This window comes from Colletotrichum paranaense (genome assembly GCF_030867605.1).
Source record: "Colletotrichum paranaense strain IMI 384185 chromosome Unknown Scaffold_9.1, whole genome shotgun sequence".
Lineage (NCBI taxonomy): Eukaryota > Fungi > Ascomycota > Sordariomycetes > Glomerellales > Glomerellaceae > Colletotrichum > Colletotrichum paranaense.
In genome coordinates this window covers 352,341-366,320 of record NW_026848967.1, presented here as the reverse complement: position 1 = coordinate 366,320, position 13,980 = coordinate 352,341, and the positions used below count along the sequence as shown (strand labels likewise).

At 53.4% G+C, this 13,980-nt stretch overlaps 7 protein-coding genes across 7 annotated transcripts; 6 read left to right on the top strand and 1 right to left on the bottom strand.

Moving 5' to 3' along the window:
- Positions 1-538: 538 nt before the first annotated feature.
- On the top strand, positions 539-1,197 carry CPAR01_10871 (ubiquitin-conjugating enzyme; the record flags this gene model as incomplete). Its single annotated transcript, XM_060495131.1, has 4 exons — positions 539-580; positions 639-703; positions 768-992; positions 1,074-1,197. 4 exons carry the CDS (start codon positions 539-541, stop codon positions 1,195-1,197), a joined length of 456 nt encoding a protein of 151 aa, XP_060345479.1.
- Positions 1,198-2,619: 1,422 nt separating this feature from the next.
- Positions 2,620-5,589, top strand: CPAR01_10870 (kinesin heavy chain; the record flags this gene model as incomplete). Its single annotated transcript, XM_060495130.1, has 3 exons — positions 2,620-2,742; positions 2,813-5,235; positions 5,343-5,589. The coding sequence occupies 3 exons, from the start codon at positions 2,620-2,622 to the stop codon at positions 5,587-5,589; spliced, it is 2,793 nt and encodes a 930-aa protein (XP_060345478.1).
- Positions 5,590-6,596: 1,007 nt separating this feature from the next.
- Positions 6,597-7,784, bottom strand: CPAR01_10869 (ubiquitin carrier protein; the record flags this gene model as incomplete). Its single annotated transcript, XM_060495129.1, has 2 exons — positions 6,597-7,553; positions 7,644-7,784. 2 exons carry the CDS (start codon positions 7,782-7,784, stop codon positions 6,597-6,599), a joined length of 1,098 nt encoding a protein of 365 aa, XP_060345477.1.
- A 634-nt stretch (positions 7,785-8,418) lies between these two features.
- Positions 8,419-8,829, top strand: CPAR01_10868 (uncharacterized protein; the record flags this gene model as incomplete). The annotated part of the gene is made up of 1 exon (XM_060495128.1): positions 8,419-8,829. The coding sequence occupies one exon, from the start codon at positions 8,419-8,421 to the stop codon at positions 8,827-8,829; it is 411 nt and encodes a 136-aa protein (XP_060345476.1).
- Positions 8,830-9,363: 534 nt separating this feature from the next.
- On the top strand, positions 9,364-9,621 carry CPAR01_10867 (uncharacterized protein; the record flags this gene model as incomplete). The annotated part of the gene is made up of 1 exon (XM_060495127.1): positions 9,364-9,621. The coding sequence occupies one exon, from the start codon at positions 9,364-9,366 to the stop codon at positions 9,619-9,621; it is 258 nt and encodes an 85-aa protein (XP_060345475.1).
- Positions 9,622-9,945: 324 nt separating this feature from the next.
- CPAR01_10866 (leucine carboxyl methyltransferase) lies at positions 9,946-11,195 on the top strand (the record flags this gene model as incomplete). Its single annotated transcript, XM_060495126.1, has 2 exons — positions 9,946-10,318; positions 10,372-11,195. 2 exons carry the CDS (start codon positions 9,946-9,948, stop codon positions 11,193-11,195), a joined length of 1,197 nt encoding a protein of 398 aa, XP_060345474.1.
- A 710-nt stretch (positions 11,196-11,905) lies between these two features.
- CPAR01_10865 (uncharacterized protein) lies at positions 11,906-13,660 on the top strand (the record flags this gene model as incomplete). The annotated part of the gene is made up of 1 exon (XM_060495125.1): positions 11,906-13,660. The coding sequence occupies one exon, from the start codon at positions 11,906-11,908 to the stop codon at positions 13,658-13,660; it is 1,755 nt and encodes a 584-aa protein (XP_060345473.1).
- Between the last annotated feature and the right edge of the window lie 320 nt (positions 13,661-13,980).

Genomic DNA, 13,980 nt, shown 5'->3' with positions numbered 1-13,980 from the left:
TAGGTGCGACTCTCGCCGGAATGACAAAATAGCAAGCGATATGCATGAATCAAACCCATTCAAGTGTCTGTCAGAAGCACCTCAGTTGAATAGTCCAGTTTGCGGCCCAGACGGTGTCATGAAGAGACGGGAGGTTTGAGTCGTCACTTCCGCAGGCGTTTGGTACCTATATTATTGGAGGCTCTTGAGTGTCATTCTGTTATCGGGCGATTCGCGCTTAAAATCGCCCAATATGATTGGACCAAATGTAAGACCCACTCACTGGCCCAAGCGGAAGGCGGTGGTGAAGGCGAGTGCTTCCCGCGCCATTCTTTTGGACTCTCGCCCGTGATCCATACGACTATCCTACAACTTTCTCCATCACACATCGTAAGTGACGGAGATCTCCAGAATTTTCAGCATTCTCGATATCCAGCGAGGATATATACGCCGATTCCCCACGCTTTGAACCGACCGCCCGGTTCTCGTCCGTCCCTCCTCGACGGCAGTTGCGATCCTCTGACCCCTCAGTCTTGGTAATCAGTCACCGACCGCCACCATGTCTACCGCCGCCCGCCGTCGCTTGATGCGCGACTTCAAAGTAAGCTACGATGCTCAGAATGCCATTATCTTTTGTTTGATCCTAACGCAATGAGTAGCGTATGCAGACTGATCCTCCCGCTGGCGTTTCTGCCTCGCCCGTCCCCGACAACGTCATGACCTGGTATGCTCGACCAAACCCCGAGTTTCCCGAATGTGCCAACGGCGACTGACAAGGCATGCTTTAGGAACGCCGTGATTATTGGTCCCGCCGATACTCCATTCGAAGACGGTACCTTCAGACTCGTTATGCAGTTCGAGGAGCAATACCCCAACAAGCCACCTGCGGTCAAGTTCATCAGCCAGATGTTCCACCCGAACGTCTACGCTACTGGAGAGCTTTGCTTGGATATCCTGCAGAACCGCTGGAGTCCCACGTATGATGTCGCGGCTGTGTTGACGAGCATTCAGAGGTGAGAGATGTCCTACTCGAGAGATCTCGGGTGCCACTCTACAAGCTCCGGAGCTAATGTTTGGCTAACTCGGATCATTAGTTTGCTTAACGACCCAAACACGGGCTCCCCGGCGAACGTTGAAGCGTCGAACCTCTACAAGGACAACCGGAAGGAGTACACGAAGCGGGTTCGTGAGACTGTCGAGAAGAGCTGGGACGATTAAATCGACATGATTATCACGACACATACACACGACAGTTATGAACAAGAATGTCCGCGCCTTACTTCAGCAGGGTATGGCTCGTGTAGGAATAAGCTGCTGGGCTGTGAGGGGATGCTAGAGGGCCGAACGAGGGGCAGATTGACATGAGCTACACCCAGGGCTGACCAGACAGATGTCTTGATCTTCTTCGCATTAAGCAACTGGGGTACCCGATGAGGTGGGAGTGGGGGGATTTGGCGTTTCGGCTCGTGCTGTCCTCTCTAAGTGGCTTTTGGGGCGACCCCATGTTGCGATAGGCGTTTCGTGGACGTGCTTTGCTTTTCCTATCCGTTGAGTCACCCGTCGTCGGTGACGTTAGGTTCGTCTTCATCTGGCTTTACAGGGGAGTTCGTGGGAAGTGCATTTGGGACCTCATGAGTAGCGAAATACCAAATCTGTTGAACAACATGCGGCCCGTAGTTGTTTATTATGAATTCACAGGCGAAAGCGGAGCAGTCCACCATAACAAGACTCGCACAAAAGGCCAACCCCCAACTCTCAGTCCACTTGGTCAACCGTGCAAAGTGCAAACTCTCGTCAGCAAATCTCTGTCGCGTGCTCGGCCGGACGTTCCTCTAATTAGTGTGCAATGCGCCGGGCCATCTGTAGTACCAACATGCCTGCCAGTCATGGTCAGTGTGCAAGTGCAGCCAGTCCCGTTGGGCACTGCATGGGCGATGCGTTCTGCTGTATCCGTCCATTCCAGCAGTAGAACAGGGGACTTTACCCATCTGGGACGGGGACCCCTCGGCTGTGCTTTGGGAAAGACGACGAGGTGGGGATGAAACGACCAGCGTGAAATGACAATGGCAGGATGGGATTGGTTTGTTTTTGGGCCTGAATACCTTACCTCACCTTAGCAGTGACTTGTGACTTTCCATGGGAACTGAAGGAACTGTGGGAAGGTACCCGTGGACCTTACTTCCCCCCCTCTGCACCTGCATTCTGTGCTTTGTCTTGCTGCCATCAAATAATTCTACGCGATTTCTAGCGCGTCCCGTCATTTGCATCTCAACCCCCCAAGAGCCCCCCAAAACCCGTTTCCCAAACAATACAACCCACATCTCCCTCCTCTCTCGCTTTCTGACCGACTGCCTTTCTGGCTGCTACTGCTGCTGGTTTGTGCTGTCGCTGTTCCTTTCTCCTTGCATCATCGCCCTGCAACACCTGCGATATGTCATTCTAGCAGCCTTTCCACATCCGCACACCGTCATTTCATCCCACCCGCCTTGTTTGTGTGTGTCCTTTCAACACAACCCCCCGTTGCCGAGCTGCGGCCGCCGAGTGCCTCGCAACCACAAACCCCCTATCTCGCAGCATCTTGTCCCGATCGCAACCTCACGACCCCGGCTTCGACCTCGCTTGGTCTGAAAACCCATCACTATGTCTGGCGCAAACAACAGTATCAAGGTCGTCGCCCGATTCCGTCCACAGAACAAAGTGGAACTGGCGTCGGGCGGCCAGCCCATTGTCTCCTTCAGCAGCGAGGAAACATGTACTCTCGACGTAAGTGCCTCTCTATTCGGTGCTTGATATCGCGCGTGCGGGCACTCAGTTGACAAATATAATTCTCTAGTCCAAGGAGGCCCAAGGCTCCTTCACCTTCGACCGTGTCTTCGACATGGAGTGTAAGCAGTCCGATATTTTCGACTTTTCCATCCGATCGACCGTCGATGATATTCTCAATGGTTACAACGGAACCGTCTTTGCCTATGGTCAGACGGGTGCCGGAAAGTCCTACACCATGATGGGTTCCAGCATCGACGACGAGGAGGGGCGAGGTATTATCCCCCGTATCGTCGAACAAATCTTCGCCAGTATCATGTCTAGTCCCAGCACTATCGAGTACACGGTTCGAGTCAGTTATATGGAAATCTACATGGAGAGGATTCGCGATTTGCTTGCGCCTCAAAACGACAACCTTCCCGTCCACGAAGAAAAGAATCGCGGTGTCTACGTCAAGGGCCTTCTCGAGGTCTATGTCTCCAGCGTCCAGGAAGTCTACGAGGTTATGAGAAGAGGTGGAAACGCCCGAGCCGTTTCTGCAACCAACATGAACCAGGAATCTTCCCGCTCTCATTCCATCTTCGTCGTCACCATTACCCAAAAGAATGTCGAGACCGGATCGGCAAAGAGTGGTCAGCTTTTCCTGGTCGATTTGGCCGGTAGCGAAAAGGTTGGAAAGACCGGCGCCAGTGGTCAGACGCTGGAGGAAGCAAAGAAGATCAATAAGAGTTTGAGTGCTCTCGGAATGGTCATCAACGCCTTGACCGACGGCAGATCATCCCACGTCCCCTACCGCGATTCCAAGTTGACCCGTATCCTCCAAGAATCTCTGGGAGGTAACAGTCGGACAACACTCATCATTAATTGCTCTCCCAGTAGTTACAACGACGCTGAAACCCTTGGCACCCTCCGATTCGGTACTCGTGCAAAGGCAATCAAGAACAAGGCCAAGATCAACGCCGAGCTCAGTCCCTCCGAACTCAAGGCACTGCTCGGCAAGGCCAGAGGCCAAATTTCGACTTTCGAAACGTATCTCTCAAATTTGGAAGGCGAAGTTCAGCTCTGGCGTGCCGGAGAGGCCGTTCCTAAGGACAGATGGGTGGCCCCCTTGTCCGCAGATGGCGTAGCTGGGACTAAAGCCGAAGCAAAGGCGCCTCGTCCTTCAACACCATCCCGCCTCCTACCCGACAGCAGATCCGAGACCCCAGCCATCTCCGAGCGGTCAGGAACACCAAGCTTACCACTCGACAAGGATGAGCGCGACGAGTTCCTGCGCCGGGAGAACGAGCTCCAGGACCAGATTGCCGAGAAGGAGTCTCAGTACAACGCAGCAGAAAAGACTCTTCGGGAGACCAAGGAGGAGCTTGCCTACCTCAAGGAGCACGATGCGAAGACTGGGAAGGAAAATGAGAAGCTGAACGGGGAGGTGAACGAGGTCAAGATGCAGATTGAGCGACTTACCTTTGAGGGCAAGGAGGCGCAGATCACCATGGATGCGCTCAAGGAGCAAAACGCCGAGCTGACTGCGGAGCTGGACGAGGTCAAGCAGCAGCTTCTGGACGTGAAGATGAGCGCCAAGGAAACAAGTGCCGTCCTCGATGAGAAGGAGAAGAAGAAGGCTGAGAAGATGGCCAAGATGATGGCTGGCTTCGACCTCGGGGCCGATGTGTTCAGCGACAACGAGAAGGCCATCTCGGAGGCTATTTCCCAACTGGAGGCCCTTCACGAGGTCAGCTCCACTGGCGAGGTTGTCAACCCAGATGAGCTTCAGGCTCTGAAGTCACGCTTCGTCGAGATCCAAGGAATCGTTAGACAAGCTGAGCTGTCTGTCTACAGTGCTTCCTCGAGCGAAGCAGATGCCCGTCGCAGAGCCGAGCTCGAAGACCGCCTCTCGGCTCTTCAGCAGGAGTACGAGGAGCTCTTGACCCGCAACCTTGGGGAGAACGATGTCGAGGAGATCAAGGCTCGCCTGGAGAGTGCCTACTCCAACAAGCAGACCACGTCCATGGAGCTTGTTGATGAGCTCAAGGCCGAGATTGCCCAGAAGGCTGCCGAGAACTCCAAGATGAAGACTCTTATCGAGGATCTTCAACAGAGAGTCAAGGCTGGTACCGCCGCACCCATGGCGAACGGCAAGTCGATTCAGCAACAGATTGCCGAGTTCGACATTATGAAGAAGAGCCTTATGCGCGATCTTCAGAACCGTTGCGAACGTGTGGTTGAGCTCGAAATCTCGCTTGACGAGACAAGAGAGCAGTATAACAACGTGCTCCGCTCATCCAACAACCGGGCCCAACAGAAAAAGATGGCCTTCCTGGAGAGGAATCTTGAGCAGCTTACTCAGGTTCAGCGCCAGCTCGTCGAGCAGAACTCGGCACTGAAGAAGGAGGTGGCCATTGCTGAGCGTAAACTCATTGCTCGTAACGAGCGCATCCAGAGCTTGGAGAGCCTGCTACAGGATAGCCAGGAGAAGATGGCTTCTGCGAACCACAAGTACGACCCCCTTGCGATCCATGTTTCTGTCTACCCTTCAATCTCTCAATCTCTGTTGTCCATTTCTGCTTTGCGCCGTACCATTGCTAACGATTCGTACCCTATAGGTTTGAGGTTCAGCTTGCTGCTGTCAAGGAGAGGCTAGAGGCAGCCAAGGCTGGCAGCACTCGCGGCCTGAACTCTCCCTCGCTGGGCGGCTTCAGCTTCTCTGGTGCTGGCAGCCGCATCGCCAAACCCCTCCGTGGCGGTGGTGCTGATAACCAGGGACCTTCCATCCCTGTCATCAACAGCATCCAGCAGAACGAGGGCAGTGCCGGCAAGCGAAGCAGTTGGTTCTTCTCTCAGAAGTCTTAAGTTGCATACCGCATGCCCTGTTATACCCTTGATCCTTGGGGCACCCTGACGTCGAGAGACCGTACAGGGAGATACGCCCTTACCCTTCGAATAGACACACGACAACGTACAAGTTAGATTACAGCTTGGTGCGGACTAGACCACTATACCCCCGCTGTGTTGATCCTGGCGGCGGCAAGACCCCCTTGCTCTTCACAGAGGCCTTTCTTCACCTTGGATTTTCTTGGTCAGTATCCTGGAAAAGAAGAAGACGACGAAATTCGCAAAAGATTCACATGCAAGCTCGAGCACAAATTACGGAACTGGGAAAGAAGAGGCTTCCCTCTCTCTTTTGATGTTGAATTTTCTTCTTCCTCCTTTTCTTTTGTTTGGGCGGGTCTGCATTGCTGTTGGATTCTGGCTTGACAAGCAAGTTTCTGGGCGGTCTTTTGTCATTTTCGGTCAAGAAAGGAGGATTTTGGTGGCCGTGGGAGGGGGGAGGGTCGAAGGGAAATGATGAGATCCCTTTTGTGCGTGTGAGGGCGGACAACCGACACCACGAGAACATACAGGATGGATGAGAAGAATGGCTGACCAGGCAAAACATTTTTTGCCTTTTCGCCGCCGCTGCTGCATTGTCTGGGGAGTTGGTATTGTTCACGAAAGGACCTCACTACTTATGAAACCCAAGACATTTGACGGTTTAATGACACTAGAAAGAAAGACTTTAGCTGCTCACGTTCTGATGATGATTATGGTGATGCAGTGATCTCAATCTTTCAATCTGTTTTATTTGGGGTATGGAGTTGTGATCACAAGACACAAAGCAGAGACTATCCAGCTAGCTAAGAGACGATTTAGTGCATGGTGATGCGCAAATACAACTACAGCCTATCAAGCTTTATCCGCTTTCTTCCCATCAACGCATCCTTGCGAGCCTTGAAGGGGGTAATTGATTACATAAGTGCAATTGCCGAAGAGTTTGAGATAGATATGGCGCCTGTTGATTTCATATGCTAGCCAAATGTTTATTTAGCGAGCTTGCTGAAGACGATAATCTCGGGAATGACAACGGCGGCCATGAGTGCGAAAGCGGCAAAGGAGACGGCAAAGATCTTGACGTAGAGGATGACGAGGCGCTTCCAGGCGTTGCGGGAGAAGCCGCTCCAGGCGTCGTCCATGGTAGCGTAGCCCTTGCCGCCGACGACGCGGGGCTCGACCTTGCCCTCGAAGGAGCGGTCAAAGGGGATGATGGTGTTTGCCTCCTCGGGGATGAGGGAGGCCTGGACGCGGACGAGGACGACGTGGGCGGGGATGACGATGATGATCTGGAAGGCGATGCTGATGAGGGTGATGACGATGCTCTTCCAGGCGTCGGAGCTCTGGGGCTGGGAGACGACCGAGTTGGGCTTGCCGAACTGGAAGTTGGGGAGGTCGAGGCCGAGGGCCCAGCCGACGGCGATGGGGACCCAGGTGGCGACCTGCTCTGCGAGCCAGTAGGCGGCGACGGGCTTCGCGGTGGCGTCAAAGGTACGCTTGAAGGGCGGGAGACGCTTCCAGAAGTAGTCGGAGCTCGAGGGGGTGATGACGATGTGGACCCAGACGGCGGAGAGCTGGACGAGGGCGAGGGCGGAGAGGAGGGTCGCGAGGGAGGCGAGGATGTCTGGGAGGAAGGAGGAGAAGATGCCAAAGAGGAAGTTGGTCGCGAGGGCCTGGACAAAGTAGACGCCGAAGCCGCGGAAGTTTGAGCGCCAGCCGCCGTAGGTGGTCAGGAGGCGGTTGATGGAGCGGATGGAAGAGGTGACGGTGGTGGGGCGGCCTCCGGTCACCTTAGTCTGGGGGACGGGGCCGTCGGGGCGGACCTCGGGGCCGGCGGAGGGGATGGCGCCTTCATCTTCGGCGAGGTTGACGGGGTCGTAGGCGGGCGGGTTCTCGTCCTCGACGATGGCGAAGATGGGGTAGACCTGGTGGAGGGTGTATGATGTCTAGACAGTGCATGTGTTAGCGATAAAGGGTTCATCATATGAAGAGCCAGACTGAAAGTGGCCTCGGGAGGGGCGGGAGACAAGGCTTACCCAGAGGATGATGGGAAGGAAGACGATGAAGTCGGCGAGGAAGACCCAAAAGGACCAGCCGGGAAGCTGGGGTTCGCGAGGAGTCTCTTCGACGGCCCTCTTATAGACGGCGTCGGCAAAGTGCTGCAGTTGCGTGTACATGTTTGCGGTTTGCTCGGCTCCCAAAGTCAAGACTGCGATGATGATGATGATGCTGGGAAAAGTACGAATGTTGGAGTTTGAAGGTTCTTTTAAATGAAGGGAAAAGATGAATCGTTAGGAAATGGAGGGGTGTCAGACGTCAAAAGGGAAACGAGCTCTAGGCGGCGGTTCACTTGAACATGTCACTGGTCACTGCGCAGCTCCTGCGTCGGGGGGTCACCTCACCTCAATCTACTGAGCGAGGTACTTCGTTGTGACGCGTGAGACGCATTGGGGAGGAAAGTACCTTGCAGAGGAATTACAACCTTACCAGTACCTAGGGAAGTACGCCGCCCGGGATCTTGGGGAGGCGTGGATGCACGACCTAGTGGATAGCGGCAGCTTTCCACCAGGCAGCAGGCTGACACAGCCACTCTCCGTGCCCCACTAAATCCTTCCACATCGGACATTTCGCCTCCCAGCAGCCAACGGAATGGGCGGTATCGTGGAACGGAGTAATGGCGATGCGCCGCGCCATACGGTCTCTGATTCTCGGACAAGCGAGGATCCAGCGACGAGTGACGAAGAGCGAAGACCATTGAAGCGATTCTCCGGATCGAAGCCAAGATTATGAAAGTAATAAAGTTGTCATTCCATGACCATCCTGGCTCTGAGCGGTACCGCTGGGCAGGGCTGTTGGGCTGCTGGAACTAGGTTTCTGTGCCGCCAGCTTGCATGCCTGCTTACCTGCAATGTCTACAACTTCACGCCGGCTCGCGCTCTTCCACTTGCTTCTTCCATTTTGTTCGTCGAGATCAGGGCAACGTTTTGGCGCCCGGCCAAGGTTGACCTTTTTACGAGGCTGTTGACTTTGGGATATTCGACGCTTGCGTCGCCTTATTCCTTGACGGCTCTGTTCGCCATTTGGTCTTTTGGGGGAGAGGAGGCCGCCTGCTTGAAACCTGTTATTTGGCCTTTCCTTTCTCAATTTGTAGCATCCTATCTTTGCATGATTGGCATCGGACTCTGTTCGTCGGTTTCGAAAAAGTCTCTATGCCATCCGTGACATCGGACGATCCCTCCAAGAAAGTTTGCAGACCATCGAATAACGAGCGGCGCGTGTTCTTGAAGCTTATTCGGCCATTAGGTGCCCAACCCCGACATATCCGAAAGGATTCGGACATTTGGTTTGGGGTTCTTTCAGACACTGGCCCCCTTAGAAGTGTTTTTGTTGACGATGTCTACCTTACAACTCATTGGTAAAATGTTGAGCCATGCAGGCTCGGTGTTGATTGTACCTTTTGGTCACCACGTTCCGAGAAGACTACATTATAGTTCGAGTATAACTCATTAAAGCCCAGCTTTGAGGTTCTGGCATTCGTGTCTGCATGTAGACTCCTCTCAAATTGGCTCGACAGATCTGTAAGCAGTTGTGTTAGTACCATTGCTGTGTAGATGTTCTTCTCGCTGCCATGTCTTGATTTCGTTGGCAAAGTGTATGTTTCGGTGACTCGGAATGTGATGTCATTGAGCAGTCAGTGTCAGACTTTGTAATCCTGATCTACCAGTGGTCGGTCCTGTCAACTCATCGGATGCCATCATGCTTTTGGCTCTCGACGTATTCTTCCTGATCATGGTACCAGGTAGAACGCTTTTCGTGTGGGCTGGAAAGAGAGAAATGAATGGATCCGGTCCAGGTAATAGTCAATCCTGGGTGATTCATTACACTTCAACGCCAAAGGCGTTAGGTAGCTTCTGCATCTTTCTGATCCTCGGCATTCGCAAGCAGCGCTCTGATAGATGTTACATATTCGACAAGTCTTGGGTTTTCAGATCCGAATGCTCGTACGAGAGGTGAGTGCTGAAAAGGGCTTGGGTGTCTGGTATGAGTGAGTAGTGGTTTCGGCGATTTAATGCTCGGAACATAGGTACCTGGTCAAGCTTGATGACTAAGAAGTCAGTCAAACCGACAACCAAGTCTACAGGAACTTCAAAACTTACTCTAAGTTTCGAAGACTATTGCGGATATATCGTAAACTCTTAGCAAAAGATGGAAGACGACGTTGCGGGGAGTGCCAGGCACCGGCCCTTAGTGGACAACGGAGTCGGCTCCGAACCGTTAGAAGCGTCTAGGCACGGGCCATACCCTATTCCACTGATTGACACGCAGCGTTGCACTACGATGCCCCACCTAACAGTTTCCCTCCTACGTCACCCGCACCTACACTCACTAACGCTGCTCCCGGAACATCTTCCACCTCACGGCCGCTCCCCCGCAACAACATACCTCATGTCTGGAAATCCAATACCGAACCTGCTCTCACTCCGCGGAGCGAGAGGTGGCCGGGTTGGTCGCGGGCGCGGAAGAGGTCCCGGCGGCGGCCCCTCATTCTCGGGCCCGACTCACGATCAGACGATTCAAGGAACTGACGATGACGCTGCCGGCTCACGTTTGAGTTCTGTCAATGTGGGATATCTCGCCGACCCATACGCACACTTCTTTGTCGATAACATCAATGGACCCCCTCCAAGGAGACTCCCCATCATCAATCGAGGTCCGTGTCTCTGGTCTGCTTCCGTCGAGTGTGGAGGTTGACCGCTATCTCAGGCACTTATACGAGGACCGTTGCTCTCGATAATCTCATTGACAGCTTCTTGGACGAGTCTGACAGTGCGCAACCCGGTTCAAATGAGAGACAAATTATTTCACTAGGCGCTGGCACCGACACACGCCCATTCCGTCTCTTTTCCAGGGCAAAAAGGCCTCAGCTGGTCTACCATGAGATAGACTTCTCAGTCACAGTTCGCAAGAAGGCACGTATAGTGCAAGCAGCCCCTCCATTGCGAAACATCCTCGGAGTCCCCTCGGTCGAGGAAGACGGTTCATGGAGCTGTCAGCCATCCGCGTCAGACAAATACTATTGTCATGCACGGGATCTCCGAGAAATGGTGCAAGACGGCGCAACACCTCTTGCGGGTATCAGAACAGACATTCCTACTCTACTCATCTCAGAATGCTGCCTCTGCTACCTAGAGACATCTATAACGAAGCAAGTTGTATCTTTGTTTGAGCAAAAGATTCCGAATATCGCCATTGTGGTGTACGAACCAATCCGGCCTGACGACCCTTTCGGCAAAATGATGACCTCCAACCTCGCAGCAAGGAGAATACACATGCCTACTCTGGAGAATTACAAGCTGCCGCAGGATCAGACGCAGCGTCTCCGCGATGCAGGCTTCGAACACGCCAAGGCGCTGACCGTGGAACGGATTTGGGAAAGCTGGGTGTCAAGTGAGGAAAAGGAGAGAGTGGACCGTTTAGAGGGCCTCGACGAAGTGGAGGAGTGGAAGCTGTTGGCTGACCACTACGTTATCGCATGGGGATGGAGAGGCGCCGGATTTACGATGGAAAATGCCGACGGGGAGCTGTGAGTGACCCAAGTAAGCCGCAAGACAGCTGTGCCGCTTCGCTTAAGCAGAGACATTATTAAATTGAGATGTGTCTCAAACCGGCAAACCAACGCTGAACTGTCAGCTACCCCCCTTTCTGACAATTGATTTATTCCCCCTTCGTCAACAACCTAATTGAGGCTCTGCTTGGCTTCTCGGACTTGGATTTTGATGGTTCTCTCTCGAGTCACCATGATTACGGGGACGTTGCATGCGTGGTCCTAGGAACCTCTCCCAGGTCGTCTCTTCCGAGGTAATCACGTCTATCATTAGTACTTTGAGCAGCCAAGCTGCAGTTGGCCGCTGTAAAAGCAGAGCTCACCTACTTTGACGGTTTAACCCAACTATCTCGGCCAACACCTTCCCAGCCCGGCGTCTTTTCCGTTCCCGCGTCGGTTGGAAGCCGGCCCACGGCTTCCGACTTCCTGATTGTCGTTGGTTGGTGACGGGCTTGGTGTGCGTTCTTGCACCAACCAATCCTTCCCTTTCCCTATCAGGACTCCAAACCCACTCTTCTCTAGCAAACAATGCAAGTGAGCCAACCTCGCCCGAGGAGGTGCTTTTTGCCTCATCCAACACGTTTCTGTCTTCTGTTGACGCAAGCCCACCCGCGATGTCTCTGATTATCCTTCTTCATCCTCGCCGAGTGCTTCTGTTTCGACTGCGATATCTACCGAGCGACTGAAGCGACAATGGCCGCGAGAATACTAGACATACTTCCGGCTGAGACTCTCATCAGCATCGCGGGGCATCTCGACGGCATTGCCGGACCGGATTTGTCCTACTTTTCCCTCACCAACAAAGCCTTTCATACAGCCGCCGCTTGCTTCTTGTTCCGCGACATCCACATCCTCGTCAAGCATCCTCGGAGACTACAGCGCGATGTCGATTCCTGGCTCGCAATTCTGGGACGCACAAACTCCGCCAGGCATGTCAGGCGCCTGAAGATGACCTTCCTGGACAAGTCGCTCCCTCACAGTGATCTCTACTCGCCTGATCGACACATGATACTACCGGTTTCAAAGGAAACCTCGCTCGATTTCAAGCATAGGTCGCCCGAGAACCGACGCCTCCGCGATGCCTTTGTCGATCCCGAAGCGTGGACTCCCATGACCAGACTGCTCGAAGCCCTGCCCGGACTGGCCAACATGGTCATTGAACATGAGAGCAGCTTTTCGCCTCTTCTCCTCGAAACCATTCGCACGCATCACCCAAGTTGTCGGCTAGAACTCAATGGTTTCGATCTTCACTGCAGCGAAGGCGCTGCGATCAATGCGCATGATGTTGCACTTCTACTTGCACCCCAATTGCATAGCATCTCTATAAAAGAGTATTACCAGACGTCCATTGCACATACAAACGAATCGGTTATGCTACGTCTCATCGGAGGCCTATCACCGAATCTCAAGACAGTAAAGCTGGAACCCTTCTTCGGAGGCAGACATAAGCGAAAATACGACGCAGATTTCGAGAATGAGTTGCAAGCGTTGATCGCGCAAACACTCGACCACAGTTTCATACCTGGGAAGGATCTGTCAAGCATCTTGAAGTCACCAGAGCTCGGTTCACTGCGTTCTCTGACACTACAGAAAACCAATCCCGATAGGCTCAAGGCGTGGTCCAGGGCGACGGACTTCGCGGCACTGCGTCATCTGAGATTGACCGCAAGTCCTGGAGAGTTACCATGGCTTACGACGCATGCCAGATTCCACAAACTCGAAAGCCTAGAGTTAAACTACAATGAAGTTATTGTTGGCCCCCGACCTGCTTGGGAGGGGGTCGCGAACCGTGGAGACGTCGCTGTTGAGTTCCTAGCCATCATGCCAGCCTTAACATCCCTCTCGCTCGAGGGCAGAGTACCTTCACCAGCCGTCCAGTTTGCGTTGTCCAAATTTGGAGGATGCCTGCGCAAACTAAGCATTCGGCCCTCCTACGGCTCTCATTCCATGCAGGAGTATCCCAGAATCGCGCCGCAGGACTTATGCGTGCTATCTAAGACATGCATGTGGGTGCAGGATCTGACGGTCACGATCACTGTACCTACGTTCCAAACGAGCTCATCAGAGATGATAGAGGCAAGTGAGTGTCTTGGACGGATGCGGAGCCTCCGAAATCTCTACCTGACACTTCGACATTCTGAACTTAAAGTGCGGGCTGGAGATGGCGGGTGCAGACGAAGAGCTCGTGCGTATCAGAGAAAACTCGAAACGACGATAGAGGCACATGCGGCGGGGGTGACACCCGCGGAGGTTGCCAAGTCGATCTGGGAGACAATATGTGGACAAGGCTGCCGCTTGGAGTTACTTCAGCTTGACACTATAGGTGACTGGGGTGGCACACGCAAGTCTGACCGTGTTCATCAGATTCGTAGAGTCGGAGCCATGGGTGAAGGTTTGGTGGAGACCGCCTTGTTCCGAGAGAACGGGAAACTATTTTGGAGAGACTGATCCACGAGAGTACTTAGATCTCATCATCGTCTTCGCTAGAGGCAGAGTTCATCTGAGACTCGACGTGAAAGTGCGGATATCGTTTGCAAGGACCATGTTGGGGTTGTATATAAACGAGACAGTTTGTACTTGACTTCACTTTAGGACATATTTACCAATTTTCGACATTGGTGTCTGTGTGAGCTATACCCAATATCGAGTATCTTTGTCTCTGCATACAATTCAATCATCTCGACCTATTAATGGCTCCTCTACAATAATGTCAACGCCTCTCAAGAGCGGCGTTTCTCCGATTTCGATGGAACGCAGCACTCAACGCC